The sequence below is a fragment of the Schistocerca cancellata genome, chromosome 9 (assembly GCF_023864275.1).
Source record: "Schistocerca cancellata isolate TAMUIC-IGC-003103 chromosome 9, iqSchCanc2.1, whole genome shotgun sequence".
NCBI classification, from domain to species: domain Eukaryota; kingdom Metazoa; phylum Arthropoda; class Insecta; order Orthoptera; family Acrididae; genus Schistocerca; species Schistocerca cancellata.
Window position 1 is genome coordinate 483,625,528 of NC_064634.1, and position 19,649 is coordinate 483,645,176.

A 19,649-nucleotide genomic window follows, 5' to 3' on the forward strand; every position below is an offset into this window, starting at 1 on the left:
TGTCGCAGGCACAAGTGTTTTGGAGCACACTGTTTGGCGCACAGCGCTGAATACGGTTTTCGGCAGCAGAGGACCCCTACGTCTTCCCATGTTGACCCATCAATATAGTCAATTACGATTACAGCGGGCACGGGAACATCGAGACTGGACCGCAGATCAACGCAACAGTCGCCTGGTGGGATGAATCCCGTTTGTTGTTGACCCAGGCCGATGGTCGTCTCCAGATACGCCGTCGTACAGGCGAACGGCTGCTCGAAACATGCAGCGCGCCACGGACGCAGCCCGGTGGGACCAGTATTGTGTTATGGGCGACATTCACATGGACTTTCACGGGACCTGCATTAGTAACCGAAGACACCGTGACAGCTGCAGATTACGCGAACATTATCAGGGACCACCTGTAACACCCAATGCTTGATGTCTTTCTCAACCGCTATGGCATTTTCCAGCACGATAACTGTCCGTGTTACAAGGCCAAAATCGTGCTGCAATGGTTTTAGAAGCATGATATTGAACTCAACGTTGATATCTTGGCCATCAAATTTGGCCCATCTGAATCCGATGAAACCGAGCTCCGACGATGTCGTGCTCCAACTCCGCACTCATAAACTAACAGCATGTAAATTTCTGGAAGTGTGTCACCTATTCGTAGGCAAGTGGTGCCACAAACCTCTGCAAACCTATCAAGTATTTGTCGAATGGTTCAAATGGCTCTGAGCACTATGGGACTTAACATCTGAGATCATCAGTCCCCTAGAACTTAGAACTACTTAAACCTAACTAACCTGCCCGAGGCAGGATTCGAACCTGCGACCGTAGCAGTCCCGCCGTTCCGGACTGAAGCGCCTAGAACTGCTCGGTCACCGCGGCCGGCATTTGTCGAATCCACGACACGCAGAATCACAGCTGAATTACGTTCCAGCACGCTTTTAAGTAGATGGTCATAATGTTTGGAATCATCAGCGTATTTTCGCCTGGTTTCCGCAGAAGACTTCACGACCACCGTGTGCTCTTCACTCGTGTAGTGACAACTTTTCCGGGCAGCGATGTTGCATCATAAACTCACCCTCAGCGATTGTTCGTCTTGTCCCGTTCGTGCGCCACTGTTTTCCGACCTCAGACAGCGACCTTGCACTGAGACAACTTTTATCAAAATCGTGTAGCTCAGTTTCAGTGGACATAGAGATGTGTTTTGCTTCATTTTCTGACGTGTCTTCATAAACGTCCCATTCACACCTCATTTATACTACGAACACATTTTCTCCTGAAACACTCGGATGTCACGTTTGTTGATGATAGTACTCGGGACGAAGGAAGGAGCAAACCAGTTTGTGACTTGGAGGCACGGCTGCAATTACACTGTAGCCTACGGACCGACACCGTAAACATGTAAAATTATAAATAGTCTTTATTTCGCTACTGTGACGAAGGAGCTCTTGCAAATGTCGTAGACGCAATTATCTTGTATGAGTTTAATCGGCTGCAGTTTTCAGTGGACAGCTCATACGAATTAAATCGGTACCCACGCAGCACTTTTTCGCGTCAGATTTCCAGCTTAAAAAGCCAAGACTTTCCAAGGAGTGGTTAGCAGAATTTTTTCAGCTTGAACAAAGTTATATTTCGAGGAAACCTGATTTCTTCCATAACTCACAGTACATGTTCATTATTGTATGTTATTCTTAAACAGAAGAGAACTGCACTTTTAGTTACTTCACTGATACCAGTCCTTGATTTGCTTAATTGAGAAAGACTGCACTGTAAAATCCTTATACCCTTTCCTTTCAAAGAGAAAATCAATGGAAATAGCCACTCGCAAACAATAGCAAATGGTGGTTTGATTATTTCAAATAAATACTGTTACTCAAGTAATCAGCGGTGGCCAAGAACAAGTATTTATTTTTAAAATTTTAGAAATCGCATAGTAGCCTTCATAGCATCTTACCATCCTTCATATACTTAACAGTGGCCCCTCTTCCTCGGTTCTGCCGAACATATGATCACTCGGCCTAATTGCAAAACGTAGCTTTGCATCCGCATCTTTGATATTTTAACCTGAAAAAGCAGTAATGCAGCAAAATCCCCATAAACAGTTAAAATTACTTTTGTTTTTCCTTTCAGCTCCATCGCCAACGGAAAACAAGGAAACGCCGTTTCAAACGAGTTTCCTTCCAGATGACGTCACGTACAGCCTCAGACATGTTGAAGAGTCTTGGATTCACCTCCTGAAGGCTGGTAAGTAACTTATGATTCATATATAAAATATCGTGCCAGAGGGTAAAGATCGAAGAATTTTATCCCTAAAAGTGTTTCAATGTATGATAAATCACGCTTCGTAGCTGGAAGTTCAGTCGTCATATTTCAGAACGCTATCAATTTTCCGTAGCAGGAAACTATTTCGCTCTCCCAGTGCAGCATAACGTATCAAAACAGAGAATGAGCAATGCGATATAATGCAGTACCAAACTTCAAAAAACAAAAAAGGTGCCTATCCCGTTTTTAGTGTGAAAGACAATCAGCGATATCTGATCTCTGCCACTTCTGGGAAAAAAGTCAAATATCACTTCAGAGCTTGAAGCCAAGTTCATTCCATCGGATGTGCCAGGTTTCTGTAAAAGAGTAAAATCAGCCGCTACAAATATGATGTAAAACCCAGTTAAGTTCTGCTGTATCACTATAAACCTTAGTATGTTCCGGACATTGGAATTCTGAGCAGACAGTGTATTCTGCTTTAATCGGTTTATATTTTCCTCATATATCCCGTTGTCGTTCTAAACAAAGCCATTAACTGCAGTAGGAATATTAGACAAACCTGTAAGTATGTGTAATTACTAAACTGAAGTTTCCAAAAATTCTTGAACAAATTTGACATGCCACTACTGATGATAACAATACCGAACGAACTAAACATGATCTCATTAAGTATAAACTGATATTAAAATGTGCATGGGTACCACTCTTCAATGTAAAGTAAAATATGATTATACATCTTTGGTCTCTGAAGTAATGCATTATCAACCAACATTTATGTTGCCATCCAGTGTCGTGGAAACACCTGATGAAAATTCTAAACAACAAGACATAAAATACTGAGTTTCCAGCAAGATAAACTGACCTTGCAGTGCTAAATACAGTCAATTTTGGAAATACAGATACATATACAGCGTGACAGGTAACTGATTTCGGGAATAGTGTTGTAAATGGCAGTCAGTTTCCTGTAGTATGTACACAGCAAATTTACGAAAAACGCCATTTACGACAACATAACTACAAGAGATATTACAAAATTCGCAGGTTTGTCAGTAAGCGCTGTGCACTTTGAATGTCATTACGCAGCTAGTTGAGATGTGTCATATTCAGAATTATCGTAGATTTTGTACACGTGTTTCAATGATACCTTAATAATTTGCATCTGGAATGAACTTGGCTTACAGTTTTGAAGGGAAAAAAATGTAGGGGCGTCTTGGTTGAGTGTCACAGCTCTGATGTCGCTATTTTGTGACACAGCAGGAGAGGGTAGTCACCGCTTTGTTTTAGGTTTTGCGACACTGTTAACCTTGACAAGCAAGCAATTCTGCAGTGACCGTGCGTGTCTGATTGTTTTCTTTCCTTATTTCGAAAATCCTGGGCCATCACAGGGATCGCATAGGACCCTCACGACACCAGAATGGGGTCGGCGATCGCTATCACCACGTGTCAGTTCTGCTTTGGTAACAGCGACAGGGAGGCGGGGCTTGTACCCCTCTGCGTACCTCTCCCCACAGCGACCCAGATATCGTATGTTTAAACTGGCGGCCGACTGCCACGTTGAAGTGTCCTCACTATACAGGCCGAGACCCACGAGAAAGACAGGCTGTGGTGTGTACGTGATACCAATGGTCTTACGAGTGCCAGAAGCCGTCTCTGGTGGACTAAAATGTCTCTGAGCACTATGCGACTTAACTTCTGAGGTCATCAGTCGCCTAGAACTTAGAACTAATTAAACCTAACTAACCTAAGGACATCACACGCATCCATGCCCGAGGCAGGGTTCGAACCTGCGACCGTAGCAGTCGCTCGGTTCCAGACTGCAGCGCCTAGAACCGCACGGCCACTCATGGCCGCTGTCTCTGGTGGGCAGTGAGTAACTACACACCTGGAAATGGAAAAAAGAACACATTGACACCGGTGTGTCAGACCCACCATACTTGCTCCAGACACTGCGAGAGGGCTGTACAAGCAATGATCACACGCACGGCACAGCGGACACACCAGGAACCGCGGTGTTGGCCGTCGAATGGCGCTAGCTGCGCAGCATTTGTGCACCGCCGCCGTCAGTGTCAGCCAGTTTGCCGTGGCATACGGAGCTCCATCGCAGTCTTTAACACTGGTAGCATGCCGCGACAGCGTGGACGTGAACCGTATGTGCAGTTGACCGACTTTGAGCGAGGGCGTATAGTGGGCATGCGGGAGGCCGGGTGGACGTACCGCCGAATTGCTCAACACGTGGGGCGTGAGGTCTCCACAGTACATCGATGTTGTCGCCAGTGGTCGGCGGAAGGTGCACGTGCCCGTCGACCTGGGACCGGACCGCAGCGACGCACGGATGCACGCCAAGACCGTAGGATCCTACGCAGTGCCGTAGGGGACCGCACCGCCACTTCCCAGCAAATTAGGGACACTGTTGCTCCTGGGGTATCGGCGAGGACCATTCGCAACCGTCTCCATGAAGCTGGGCTACGGTCCCGCACACCGTTAGGCCGTCTTCCGCTCACGCCCCAACATCGTGCAGCTCGCCTCCAGTGGTGTCGCGACAGGCGTAAATGGAGGGACGAATGGAGACGTGTCGTCTTCAGCGATGAGAGTCGCTTCAGCCTTGGTGCCAATGATGGTCGTATGCGTGTTTGGCGCCGTGCAGGTGAGCGCCACAATCAGGACTGCATACGACCGAGGCACACAGGGCCAACACCCGGCATCATGGTGTGGGGAGCGATCTCCTACACTGGCCGTACACCACTGGTGATCGTCGAGGGGACACTGAATAGTGCACGGTACATCCAAACCGTCATCGAACCCATCGTTCTACCATTCCTAGACCGGCAAGGGAACTTGCTGTTCCAACAGGACAATGCACGTCCGCATGTATCCCGTGCCACCCAACGTGCTCTAGAAGGTGTAAGTCAACTACCCTGGCCAGCAAGATCTCCGGATCTGTCCCCCATTGAGCATGTTTGGGACTGGATGAAGCGTCGTCTCACGCGGTCTGCACGTCCAGCACGAACGCTGGTCCAACTGAGGCGCCAGGTGGAAATGGCATGGCAAGCCGTTCCACAGGACTACATCCAGCATCTCTACGATCGTCTCCATGGGAGAATAGCAGCCTGCATTGCTGCAAAAGGTGGATATACACTGTACTAGTGCCGACATTGTGCATGCTCTGTTGCCTGTGTCTATGTGCCTGTGGTTCTGTCAGTGTGATCATGTGATTTATCTGACCCCAGGAATGTGTCAATAAAGTTTCCCCTTCCTGGGACAATGAATTCACGGTGTTCTTATTTCAATTTCCAGGAGTGTATTTCAGACGGGTATAATACTTGTTAACTGCACGTTTAAATGCATATAAGTTCTCGATAGCAGACAACTAAATTGAGACTTACAGTGAGTACCTTTCCAGTTAAATATTGATTTCTCGATTACCTTGCACGGAGCCGAGAGATTGCGAAGTGTGGCAGATTAGTCGACTACTGTGGCGTCATAAGTTCGTTGCAGGACCCATATATCTCCTCGGCCGTGATACAGGCAGTGTGCGAAACGCACAGCGTGTCAATACCGCACTGCTCCAACAATACAAGAGCACTGACACTTCGTTGACGGTCATTGACAATGGTTGACAGTTTGCTTTTTTTACATTGTTGTTAGCTGTCACAAATTAAAATAAAGGCAATCAGAAATTATGTAGTTGATGGGTGAAGAACTCGCTTGTAGGGAAACAAGGGAAAGTTAACACTTACGAGACCAAGCCCGGACACAGCTCGGGCCGCAACTGTGTTACGAAGACCGCGCCCGGTTAGAGGTCGCGCCGGGTTTTATTGACACGCGAACCACCAGTCGCTTTAAAACTGTGCTCATTTCATATAATAACAATGTACGGAAGTCTCGCAGCCCACCTCTTGACTGGTGCTGCCTTGTTTCGTTCATTTCTACAATTATTTAGCCGGCCGCGGTGGTCTAGCGGTTCTGGCGCTGCAGTCCGGAACCGCGGGACTGCTACGGTCGCAGGTTCGAATCCTGCCTCGGGCATGAGTGTGTGTGATGTCCTTAGGTTAGTTAGGTTTAAGTAGTTCTAAGTTCTAGGGGACTTATGACCTAAGATTTTGAGTCCCATAGTGCTCAGAGCCATTTGAACCATTTTTTAGAATTATTTCGAAATAAACAGTGAACGTAATAGCTACTGTCTTTAATTTATGAGCCAATATGATCACTGACGTAATTTTTTGCGAGTACTCGATACGTTCCGCAGTTCTCTGTAATTCTGCTATAAATATGTCACATTTATTGAGTGAGCAAGTGATTTTGGAAACTCAATAGGAAGAAATGTGTTCAATAACTCGCCTCGCATTCTTTTCTTGGGAAGTATCGTTATTTTAAAATCTGTGATCTATCCAGGAACTAAAGTAAATATTAAAAATAAATATTGAATCTTGGCCCCTATCTAGAATGTATTACTCTTTAAGATCCATCAAATACATGTGTACCCGTAACGCTTTAAGTAGCGGCAGAACTGGCCGGTTTCCTAGGTCCAATATTCCTCCAAGTATATGGCCTCCGAAGTGTTAAGAACTCTGACCGTGTGCCTACCGCCATCCTACCACGTCACTGTTTCCATCTTGTGATAAACTGTTCAAATACATAGATAATTGGATGACCTGGTCTATATTTAATAATTAAGAAGGAGTGCTTGTAATGATGCACACTTTATTACAGAAAAATTGTAAGTCTAATAAGTTTCAGTTCACACTCACACTCTGCCTTACACTGCTGTTTTCACTCTAGTTGAGGTATTCTGATGTATTTCACATCAAAATTACTGAAACTTAAACGAAATATCGTATTTTTCAAACTCTATTTCTTTTCGTGAATGTGCAATTGCTAATTCTCAACTCCTCATCCATTTAAATTCGAATGCAACTTCATCCATAACTTCTTATGCACATCTTTTCTCTAAAGTCTCTAGTTACTCATATTTTGATTTCTTACCTACCATATTTCTTTATTTAACCTGGTCTGATTAGGGCCATCAAGCCGTCTCTTACATCAGACCAGTCTTTCACACATATAACACCTTTTCACAATTATAATACGACAAATAATAATAAAATGATCTGAGTGACTGAATGGCCATGTGAGTAAATAACACTGAATATGAACTAATAAAGTTAGTGTTGGCAGTACTTGTGCGTACCGCAGCTGCTGCCACTAACAGTAATAACAACAATAATAATAGTAATAATGATGATGATGCTTACAATAATAATAACGATAGTGTCAGATATAAAAAAGAATTTATAGGTGTACAAGATAGATATTTTCCGATATAGCGACTTCAGGAGAAAGGGAATTTAAGAAGAATGAACCAGCTAAGAATACTGGGAACAGTGCAAGATCTGTTCGGAAACAAGGAGCTACAAGGGCAACGAATGTGTACAGGGACAATGGTAATCATTGTTGTTACTTTAGCAGATATGTCACTAAATGTCTTTTCAGGCTGAAGGTGTAATTTAGCTCTCTGACATAATGTGGGGAGTCACTCCAATGTCAGGTTCCAGCTACTGAGAAGCAGTTCGAGAAAGTTGCTGAACGATGGAGGACAAAAAGGATTTTTCTCTGATGGGAACGGGTGTTTCTGTCATGTTGTTCAGGCAAGAGTGCTACGGTTGAGGAAAGATATGAGTGACAGTAGACAATAGAGAAGAAGAGAGTATGGAGATCTCTGCACTTGTCTGCACGCGGCCATAGCTGTGCATAGGATGGTGAAGTATGACCAAAGTCGAACATCACAGAAATAACGAACACAGGCATTCACAGCTATTTCCAGGCGCCCTCTATTGCAGGGTGTCCAACCTCATAGCTTAACTAGGCCACAAAGGAAGAAGGCGATTATCTTTGGGCCAACGTAATGTACTTAATACCAGAAGAGGGAAAAGAAGCTGATGGACCAATGAGGGAAAAGATCGAGTGGCTACAGTTTCAGACTGAAAGTATTCAATATATCACAACCTTGCATACGGAATTTTATCGATTTTTTTTTATTGATACTTGCTTTAGCTCTATAGCCTCTCTCCACTCTCCACAGTCCACACTCAATTTACACTACCAACCAGGTTAACACTGACCTCCCCCCACCCCTCCTGAACCCCCTCCCCTAGACTTTTCGCCTTCTTATTCTTTCAACTGGTTGCCTCACCAAATTCCATAAAACTCAGCTCCTGCAGCACCATGCACTGCCGTGGGGAATTCCCGATACAGCCATCAAGAAAGCACAGGTATTACTTTAGAAAAGTAGAGCAATACTTCACGCCTAAGAACCCACAGCTGTTAGGCGTTCACAAATATCATCAAAATTCCTCGAACCACTACAGTTTCGGAACTAATCTGGTTATCGCACAGGCTTCGTACCTAAGATTACAGTGGACCGGTTTACTTTGCTGTGTCTGGTGATCAGTGCTATATTCCCGATCATCGGACAAGAACGATTCTCAGGACGTAAGGAAACAAAGTTCATTTCCTACCAGTAAACATAATTCCCTTTTTAGCGGTAGTGACCATGGCTGAAGGTCAATAATTGGCTGATGGTCGAGTTACAACAATAAAAAATAATTTCTGGCTAAATTGCCAGACGGCAAAATAATTGTTGGCAGAAAGTCAATTCTAATAGCACAACAGTTAATACCTCCACTAGCTAGTGTGGTGGAAGTCTGGTATTGAAAAATACTTACCCCAGCTTGAATTAGGCTCTCAACGTAATTCAGAAAATAAAGAAGTATGTCAGTTACGTTTTCTGGACTCACACATAAATTGCTGATGGTCAGTGTCCAAAATAAAAAAATGGTTCAAATGGCTCTGAGCACTATGGGACTTAACTTCTAATGTCATTAGTCCCCTAGAACTTAGAACTACTTAAACCTAACTAACCTAAGGACATCACACACATCCATGCCCGAGGCAGGATTCGAACCTGCGACCGTAGCGGTCGCGCGGTTCCAGACTGTAGCCCCTAGAACCGCTCGACCACCCCGGCCGGCAGTGTCCAAAATAGATGAGAGATATTATAGTTCGGTGCAGTCAGTCAACAGTCAATATAATTTACAGATTGAGACAGTTGATGCATCTTCTCAGATGCTCCTAAGTAGTTTGTCTGTTTGCGAGAGTTACGTGGAACGTAAGATGACGTGTGTGTCCCATGCGGGACATGGCAACTCTGTTTCGTGTCTCCATGTGCTCCTGCTGAAGAGTCAGTCCTAAAGTAATTCTGGATTGACTGTCGGCTATCGTACCTGAGAACACAGGTAAACCTGCCTTCTGGCTTCACCACATCATCGCAAACGACACACCTCTTTCACTAGGCACCATTAGCCAGTGATGTGTACTGCCTGTAACCAAGGTGCGCCCACCATCCACAGTAGGTTTTCCGCGCATTCCTTTAACGTCAGAACGATAGATTAAGTTTCCGTAAGCCAGGGCCGGCCAAGATTTTGGCTAGTGGGCTGTGCGCTAGCACGAGTGCCGTAGCACTCAACCTTACTGCACACTTCCCGCGCTAATTGTGCGCTTGGAGCGGGGAAACTCTGAATGCGCCGCATTTGAATAGCAGTTCAGTTGCACTGCATACGATTTGGCTTTATATTTGAAATTTCTCACCGACGTAGGTCACAAACAAAAATTTTCAATGTTATTCAATTATTTTTGCGCGTTGAAGACATAATATAATTTTCATCTGATATAAACTGTCGGCATACAGACAGACAATACATTACACATATTTCTGCATTCAAGTTGCCATGTAATCGCGACTTGCTTAGTTTTGGAATCGAAAAAAGGTCTTACCAAAAATAGGTCGATCGGAATATTGTTGCACTTTCGTAACTTCGTTATGGAGTCTTGGAAACTCTGCCTGAGGAAAGCAATGTCCTGAACAGTTTTAACGTAAAAGCATTTGACATTAAAACGGGAATTACCTGCTAGGTCAGTCAGTTACATCTGCACATGCACGGGGGCACTTTCAACTGAAACAGCAAAAGCCTTCGAAAACAGATATCAGATTGGTTGCGTCTTCAACACGTCTAGGAAATGATCCTTGTAGTTCTTTCAAGGACACAATGAAATCTTCAAACTTCGCGTTTTCTTTAACCGCAGTGAGCTTAGGGAACTGGACTGTTTCTCAGATTCTATAACATGACTTTCTTTATAAATGCATCCCCATCAAATCACAAAGAAGTTGTTTCTCACCTTGCGGTGTCTTACTGTAGGCAGTGTGCAATCAAGTCCACTTAAAATGCCAGATCTACAATCCATTCTGGATGCTCTAACGTTCGTTCCTGCACTCCATTTTCCTTCATTCATAAAAGTAGAGTATGAACAGAAGTCTGTTGCTAAGGCAGAATACACCTAATCTTCGGGTGTATGCACTGATGAGAGGCTGCATTGGAAGAAACACATTGCTGATCTACTGAAATGTTTCAGTCAAGCCAGTTATGCAATTAGGGCTAATACAAATTTTTGTGACAAAAATATCAATAAATTAGCCTATTTTCGTTCTCTGCTTTCGCATAGCATCCTATTTTGGGGTAATCCATCGTTAAGGAAAAAATTATTCATTGCACAAGGCGTAAAACGAAAATAATAGCTGGAGCCCACCCAATATTATCTTTCAGCCATTTATTTAAAGAACTAGGGACATTCACAGTAGCTTCACTATATATACATTCGCTTATGAAAACTGTTATTATCAACCCATCCTTCAAAAGCAAACGTACATAGCTGCAACACTAGGAGAAAGGATCGTCCTCAGTGTTCTGGGTTAGATCTAGCTTTGCCACACAAAGGGCTGAAGTCTTTGGTTATTTACTAAATAGCATCAAAAGTCTGACAGGTAACCACCCAACATTTAAAAACAAATTAAGAGGGTTTCTGAATGAGAACTTCTTTTGCTCAATAGATGAATTTTTAGACATAAATTAGTAATAACACAATTATTTTAAAAAGGTAAATTGTAACAGCCTAAGAAACTTGTGTTAAATTGACACGTTTCACATCGTTACGAAATGCCGCATTCATGATCTATGGAACAAGTATTAGTCTAATCTAACTTCAAAAAGAACGAGTTTTAAATCGATAATAATTTCTAGCATGCCACTTGAGTTAATCAGCGTACATCGCAAGTCTCCATATCCTTCATTCATTTCCATCGATAACTGTTGCAACTGATGGTGGAGTAATGCGTGCCAATTTAGGAATTTTACTATTCGTGCCACCTATTTCTCTTTAAATTCTTTCTGCGTGTTTCGTATTAAATTTATGTGACTGCATAATAAATATTGAGAATTCTCATCCCTTTCTTCTGCCATTCCAATTAATTTTTAAAGGCCTCTGACGATAGATCACTAGCTTGCCTCTTTTTGCGAAAATAGCCAGTCTATCTGTGAATGTCCTCTGTATCACCAGCAAGTAGCGAAGGGCAAACACACCACGATTCTGCCGAACTGAAGAGTGTTGGTCCGACCTGAGGCGCACACATTCTGTCTTTAAGCTGCCCATGCTTGCCTGTTATCCAGGCAGGCAAGCCGCCGCGTTCTGTCAGCAGAACGTCCAGGCCGCTTTACTCCCATCCGAGTCAAGCTGTGCGCAGCCTAAGCAGCCTAAGGGAGTCATGCTTGCCTGCCCGTCTTCCCGCAGTGCTACACTGTGTAGCATTATTCTGTACGCTTTCACTGTAGTGTTACGAGTAGGGATGGGAAGTTGAAGAAAATATCCAAGTATCACAAGACGAGTGTCAATGAAATATACTGTATATTCATTTTGGATCAATGTACGCCAGAAAATGGTGGATTTTATGTGTCCTTTTTTCTTTCTCGGCGTTTTTAGGGCTTATTCATTTATCTCGATAAGAAAAGTTTTCTCTGCACCCTATTTTTACTAGTACTGGCTGTTCTCAATTCGAACAATCATCGGGTCACCTCTAATACATATTTTCTGTATTAGTGAGAACCATCTCTGAAAGTCAGGGTCCTGTGCGCCTAAGTACATGAAGATGTCTATTATACTGCAGTATCACAACGCCAACTAAAGTAAGGCTTTGGATGTATAGTTTCTGTAACCTTAGCGTTTTCCAGCCAAATATGACACCAGATAAAGGAATTTTAATCACTTTTCACAGGATGTGTATTGCGGGTTCGCTGAATTCATTCTAAGTGGCCAAAATAGCTCATACTAAATTCCATAAATGTGCAAAGTTCCTCGTTCATATTATCTTCATCTCAAAAGCACATGTCTGGCAAAAGCTTTTATTTCATACCAACTTTTCTTCGCACTACGGTGCATATTACGAGCCGGCTGGGGTGACCGAGAGGTTCTAGGCGTTACAGTCTGGAACCGCGCGAACGCTACGGTCGCAGGTTCGAATCCTGCCTCGGGCATGGATGTGTGTGATGTCCTTAGGTTAGTTGGGTTTAAGTAGTTCTAAGTTCTAGAGGACTGATGACCACAAATATTAAGTCCCATAGCGCTCAGAGCCATTTTTTTTTTTTCAAAGTGATTTAGAAAAGATATCTGTATGGTGCATAAATTCGCAAATGACCCTAAGTAATGAAAAGTGTGAGGTCATCCACATGACTGCTAAAAGAAGTCCGTCAAACTTCGGTTACACGCTATATCAGTTAAATCTAAGGGCTGTAAAATACTCGTAGCTAAATACCTAGGAATTACAATTATGAACAACTTACTGGGAAAGAAAACATAGAGAATGTTGTGCGGAAGGCCGACCAGAGACTGCGTTTTATTGACAAAACACTTGGAAAATCCCCCCATGAACCATGGACCTTGCTTTTGGTTGGGAGGCTTGCGTGCCTCAGCGATACAGATAGCCGTACCGTAGGTACAACCACAACGGAGGGGTATCTGTTGAGAGGCCAGACAAACGTGTGGTTCCTGAAGAGGGGCAGCAGCCTTTTCAGTAGTTGAAAGGGCAACAGTCTGGATGATTGACTGATCTGGCCTTGTAACAATAACCAAAACGGACTCGCTGTGCTGGTACTGCGAACGGCTGAAAGCAAGGGGAAACTACGGCCGTGATTTTTCCCGGGGGCATGCAGCTTTACTGTATGATTAAATGATGATGGCGTCCTCTTGGGTAAAATATTCCGGAGGTAAAATAGTCCCCCATTCGGATCTCCGGGCGGGGACTACTCAAGAGGATGTCATTATCAGGAGAAAGAAAACTGGCGTTCTACGGATCGGAGCGTGGAATGTCAGATCCCTTAATCGGGCAGGTAGGTTAGAAAATTTAAAAAGGGAAATGGATAGGTTAAAGTTAGATATAGTGGGAATTAGTAAAGTTCGGTGGCAGGAGGAACAAGACTTCTGGTCAGGTGACTACAGGGTTATAAACACGAAGTCAAATAGGGGTAATGCAGGAGTAGGTTTAATAATGATTAAAAAAATAGGAATGCGGGTAAGCTACTACAAACAGCATAGTGAACTCATTATTGTGGCCAAGATAGATACGAAGCCCACACCTACTACAGTAGTACAAGTTTATATGCCAACTAGCTCTGCAGATGACGAAGAAATTGAAGAAATGTATGATGAAATAAAAGAAATTATTCAGATAGTGAAGGGAGATGAAAATTTAATAGTCATGGGTGACTGGAATTCGAGTGTAGGAAAAGGGAGAGAAGGAAACGTAGTAGGTGAATATGGATTGGGGCTAAGAAATGAAAGAGGAAGCCGCCTGGTAGAATTTTGCACAGAGCACAACTTAATCATAGCTAGCACTTGGTTTAAGAATCATGATAGAAGGTTGTATACATGGTAGAACCCTGGAGATACTAAAAGGTATCAGATAGATTATATAATGGTGAGACAGAGATTTAGGAACCAGGTTTTAAATTGTAAGACATTTCCAGGGGCAAATGTGGACTCTGACCACAATCTATTGGTTATAACCTGTAGATTAAAACTGAAGAAACTGCAAAAAGCTGGGAATTTAAGTAGATGGGACCTGGATAAACTGAAAGAACCAGAGGTTGTATAGAGTTTCAGGGAGAGGATAAGGGAACAATTGACAGGAATGGGGGAAATAAATACAGTAGAAGAAGAATGGGTAGCTTTGAGGGATGAAGTAGTGAAGGCAGCAGAGGATCAAGTAGGTAAAAAGACGAAGGCTAGTAGAAATCCTTGGGTAACAGAAGAAATATTGAATTTAATTGATGAAAGGAGAAAATATAAAAATGCAGTAAATGAAGCAGGCAAAAAGGAATACAAACGTCTCAAAAATGAGATCGACAGGAAGTGCAAAATGGCTAAGCAGGGATGGCTAGAGGACAAATGTAAGGATGTAGAGGCTTATCTCACTAGGGGTAAGATAGATACTACCTACAGGAAAATTAAAGAGACCTTTGGAGATAAGAGAAACACTTGTATGAACATCAAGAGCTCAGATGGAAACCCAGTTCTAAGGAAAGAAGGGAAAGCAGAAAGGTGGAAGGAGTATATAGAGGGTCTATACAAGGGCGATGTACTTGAGGACAATATTATGGAAATGGAAGAGGATGTAGATGAAGATGAAATGGGAGATACGATACTGCGTGAAGAGTTTGACAGAGCACTAAAAGACCTGAGTCGAAGCAAGGCCCCCGGAGTAGACAACATTCCATTGGAACTACTGACGGCCTTGGGAGAGCCAGTCCTGACAAAACTCTACCGTCTGGTGAGCAAGATGTATGAAACAGGCGAAATACCCTCAGACTTCAAGAACAATATAATAATTCCAATCCCAAAGAAAGCAGGTGTTGACAAATGTGAAAATTACCGAACAATCAGTTTAATAAGCCACAGCTGCAAAATACTAACACGAATTCTTTACAGACGAATGGAAAAACTAGTAGAAGCCCACCTCGGGGAAGATCAGTTTGGATTCCGTAGAAATACTGGAACACGTGACGCAATACTGACCTTACGACTTATCTTAGAAGAAAGATTAAGGAAAGGCAAACCTACGTTTCTAGCACTTGTAGACTTAGAGAAAGCTTTTGACAATGTTGACTGAAATACTCTCTTTCAAATTCTAAAGGTGGCATGGGTAAAATACAGGGAGCGAAAGGCTATTTACAATTTGTACAGAAACCAGATGGCAGTTATAAGAGTCGAGGGACATGAAGGGGAAGCAGTGGTTGGGAAGGGAGTAAGACAGGGTTGTAGCCTCTCCCCGATGTTATTCAATCTGTATGTTGAGCGAGCAGTAAAGGAAACAAAAGAAAAATTCGGAATGGGTATTAAAATCCATGGAGAAGAAATAAAAACTTTGAGATTTGCCGATGACATTGTAGTTCTGTCAGAGACAGCAAAGGACTTGGAAGAGCAGTTGAACGGAATGGATGGTGTCTTGAAGGGAGGATATAAGATGAACATCAACAAAAGCAAAACGAGGATAATGGAATGTAGTCGAATTAAGTCGGGTGATGTTGAGGGTATTAGATTAGGAAATGAGACACTTAAAGTAGTAAAGGAGTTTTGCTATTTGGGGAGCAAAATAACTGATGATGGTCGAAGTAGAGAGGATATAAAATGTAGACTGGCAATGGCAAGGAAAGCGTTTCTTAAGAAGAGAAATTTGTTAACATCGAGTATAGATTTAAGCGTCAGGAAGTCATTTCTGAAAGTATTTGTATGGAGTGTAGCCATGTATGGAAGTGAAACATGGACGGTAAATAGTTTGGACAAGAAGAGAATAGAAGCTTTCGAAATGTGGTGCTACAGAAGAATGCTGAAGATTAGATGGGTAGATCACATAAGTAATGAGGTGGTATTGAATAGGATTCGGGAGAAGAGAAGTTTGTGGCACATTTTGACCAGAAGAAGGGATCGGTTGGTAGGACATGTTCTGAGGCATCAAGGGATCACCAATTTAGTATTGGAGGGCAGCGTGGAGGGTAAAAATTGTAGGAGGAGACCAAGAGATGAATACACTAAGCAGATTCAGAAGGATGTAGGTTGCAGTAGGTACTGGGAGATGAAGAAGCTTGCACAGGATAGAGTATCATGGAGAGCTGCATCAAACCAGTCTCAGGACTGAAGACCACAACAACAACAACAACTTGGAAGATGTAACAGATTTACTAAAGAGATTGTGTACACTACGCTTGTCCGCCCTCTTTTGGAGCATTGCTGCGCAGTATGGGATCCTTACCAGATAGGACTGACGGAGTACATCGAGAAAGTTCAAAGAAGAGCAGCACGTTTTTTATTATTGCGAAATAGGGAAGAAAGTGTCCCGGATATGATACAGTATTTGGGTTGGACACCATTACAACAAAGGCGTTTTTTTTTTTTGCGGCGGAATGTTTTCACGAAATTTCAATTACTAACTTTCTCCTCCGAATGCGAAAATATTTTGTCGACGCCGAATACATAGAAAGAAACGGTCATCGTAATAAGATAAGGGAAATCAGAGATCGCACGGAAAGATATAGGTGCTCGTTTTTTCCGCGCGCTGTTCTAGAATGGAACAATATAAAATTATTGTGAACGTGGTTAGTTGAATCCTCCAGCCGGCACTTAAGTGTGATTTGCGGACTATCCGTGTAGATGAACACACGATAACTTTTCCGCTGCAGGATTTGCGTGATTGGTATATATTCCACAATGCTTAATTTCTCATCACTCTCCTTTAAGTTCATTTCGCTGCTCCAATCGTTGTGATAAAAGAGTTGCTGTGAAACTCCTTACACAAACAGATATCGGGCTGGATTGATAGCGCATCGTGTTGTCAGGTGCCGCAGGCTGAACGCGTCATGTGAAGCTTGCCAGCCTTGCGAAAATCCAAGATGGTCTACTTTGAACACCGTGCTTCAGTACACGTGTACCCTTGTGTCTCCATGGTTGCGGCAGGCTGGAAGGACAATTTGCACACCACTGGCCCCGACCGAAAAATGCCACAAGGCAATATTAAATGAAACGTAGCGCTGTACCGCGCATTCCCGGGTAGTAACTAGGACTGTTGATATGATTAACAGTATCGGAAATCCGACACGTCGACATTGAAAAAAAGTCATTATCGCCCGCGATATCGAAGAAGGTATTGATATATCGGCGGAGAAAATATCCAAGTACCTGCCCATAAAAGTACTGGGTGCACATTGTAATAATACTGCCGGTATTTAAGTACGGATTTATTATCTGATATTTTGCACATCAACAAGCTAGCGACCCGCCTATACCCCTCTTAAAGCAAGAACTGAAAGGAAATCGATGTACCAGGGCAGTTCAATAACTAATGCAACACATTTTTTTCTCGGCCAATTTTGGTTGAAAAAACCGGAAATTTCTTGTGAAATATTTTCAAACATTCCCGCTTCGTCTCGTATAGTTTCATTGACTTCCGACAGGTGGCAGCGCTGTACGGAGCTGTTAAAATGGCGTCTGTAACGGATGTGCGTTGCAAACAACGGGCAGTGATCGAGTTTCTTTTGGCGGAAAACCAGGGCATCTCAGATATTCATAGGCGCTTGCAGAATCTCTACGGTGATCTGGCAGTGGACAAAAGCACGGTGAGTCGTTGGGCAAAGCGTGTGTCATCACCGCTGCAAGGTCAAGCAAGACTGTCTGATCTCCCGCGTGCGGGCCGGCCGTGCACAGCTGTGACTCCTGCAATGGCGGAGCGTGCGAACACACTCGTTCGAGATGATCGACGGATCACCATCAAACAACTCAGTGCTCAACATGACATCTCTGTTGGTAGTGCTGTCACAATTGTTCACAAAAATCTGAACGAACTTCTCCTTCTTCATGACAACGCAAGACCTCACACAAGTCTTCGCACCCGAGAGGAGCTCACAAAACTTCAGTGGACTGTTCTTCCTCATGCACCCTACAGCCCCGATCTCGCACCATCGGATTTCCATATGTTTGGCCCAATGAAGGACGCAATCCGTGGGAGGCACTACGCGGATGATGAAGAAGTTATTGATGCAGTACGACGTTGGCTCCGACATCGACCAGTGGAATGGTACCGTGCAGGCATACAGGCCCTCATTTCAAGGTGGTGTAAGGCCGTAGCATTGAATGGAGATTACGTTGAAAAATAGTGTTGTGTAGCTAAAAGATTGGGGAATAACCTGGTGTATTTCAATGCTGAATAAAACAACCCCTGTTTCAGAAAAAAATGTGTTGCATTACTTATTGAACTGCCCTCGTATGTTCACTCTTGCCGATAACGACTTTTCTAGCAATGATAACTACATTTAAGTGGCACATGGATCTATCGTTCGATTTCGTCAGATTTCGGATTTGTGCACAACACTACATGTCGACTGCCCTGTTTTTTTTTTCGTTTCTGCAAACGCCAGCGACCTGGCAGTTGTAGCGCCAGAATTGCGTGGTGAGGCTAAACGTTGCAGTTTCTGTTAGTATCGCCGAGCGCCGATTACGTCAGCATTTCCTATCACACATCTCCGTCCACAGCAGAGACCAGTCTTGTCATTTAGAGTACTGATCATGATTTTTAGCAGCTGTTTCTGAAGAATGTCGATGTGAAGAAATGACACCACATATACTTGTTTTGACACAGTGAAAGAGAATGATCGGACTTGATAGAATCTCAAAAAGTAGCAAGACCCCTTCACATGCTGAAAGCAAAATTGTGTTCTACTAAAACTTCAAAAGAACAGTTTCAAATATTTTCCGAAAAATTTGCAAAAAATATAATATAAAAGAAAAAAATATCTACATCTACATCTACATCCATACTCCGCAAGCCACCTGACGGTGTGTGGCGGAGGGTACCTTGAGTACCTCTATCGGTTCTCCCTTCTATTCCAGTCTCGTATTGTTCGTGGAAAGAAGGATTGTCGGTATGCCTCTGTGTGGGCTCTAATCTCTCCGATTTTATCCTCATGGTCTCTTCGCGAGATATACGTAGAAGGGAGCAATACACTGCTTGACTCTTCGGTGAACGTATGTTCTCGAAACTTTGACAAAAGCCCGTACCGAGCTACTGAGCGTGTCTCCTGCAGAGTCTTCCACTGGAGTTTATCTATCATCTCCGTAACGCTTTCGCGATTACTAAATGATCCTGTAACGAAGCGCGCTGCTCTCCGTTGGATCTTCTCTATGTCTTGTATCAACCCTATCTGGTACGGATCCCACACTGCTGAGCAGTATTCAAGCAGTGGGCGAACAAGCGTACTGTAACCTACTTCCTTTGTTTTCGGATTGCACCTCCCCAGGATTCTTCCAATGAATCTCAGTCTGGCATCTGCTTTACCGACGATCAACATTATATGATCATTCCATTTTAAATCGCTCCTAATGCGTACTCCCAGATAATTTATGGTATTAACTGCTTCCAGTTGCTGACCTGCTATTTTGTAGCTAAATGATAAAGGATCTATCTTTCTGTG

The 19,649-nt window shown here is 43.4% G+C and overlaps 1 protein-coding gene across 1 annotated transcript in view; it reads left to right on the forward strand.

Moving 5' to 3' along the window:
* The window catches only part of LOC126101511 (uncharacterized), a 936,969-nt gene that overhangs the window by 703,740 nt on the left and 213,580 nt on the right, over positions 1 to 19,649 (forward strand). The window contains exon 12 of the mRNA XM_049912155.1: positions 2,119 to 2,232. Within this exon, the coding sequence (XP_049768112.1) occupies positions 2,119 to 2,232 (114 nt within the window). The remainder of the gene's footprint in view (positions 1 to 2,118; positions 2,233 to 19,649) is intronic.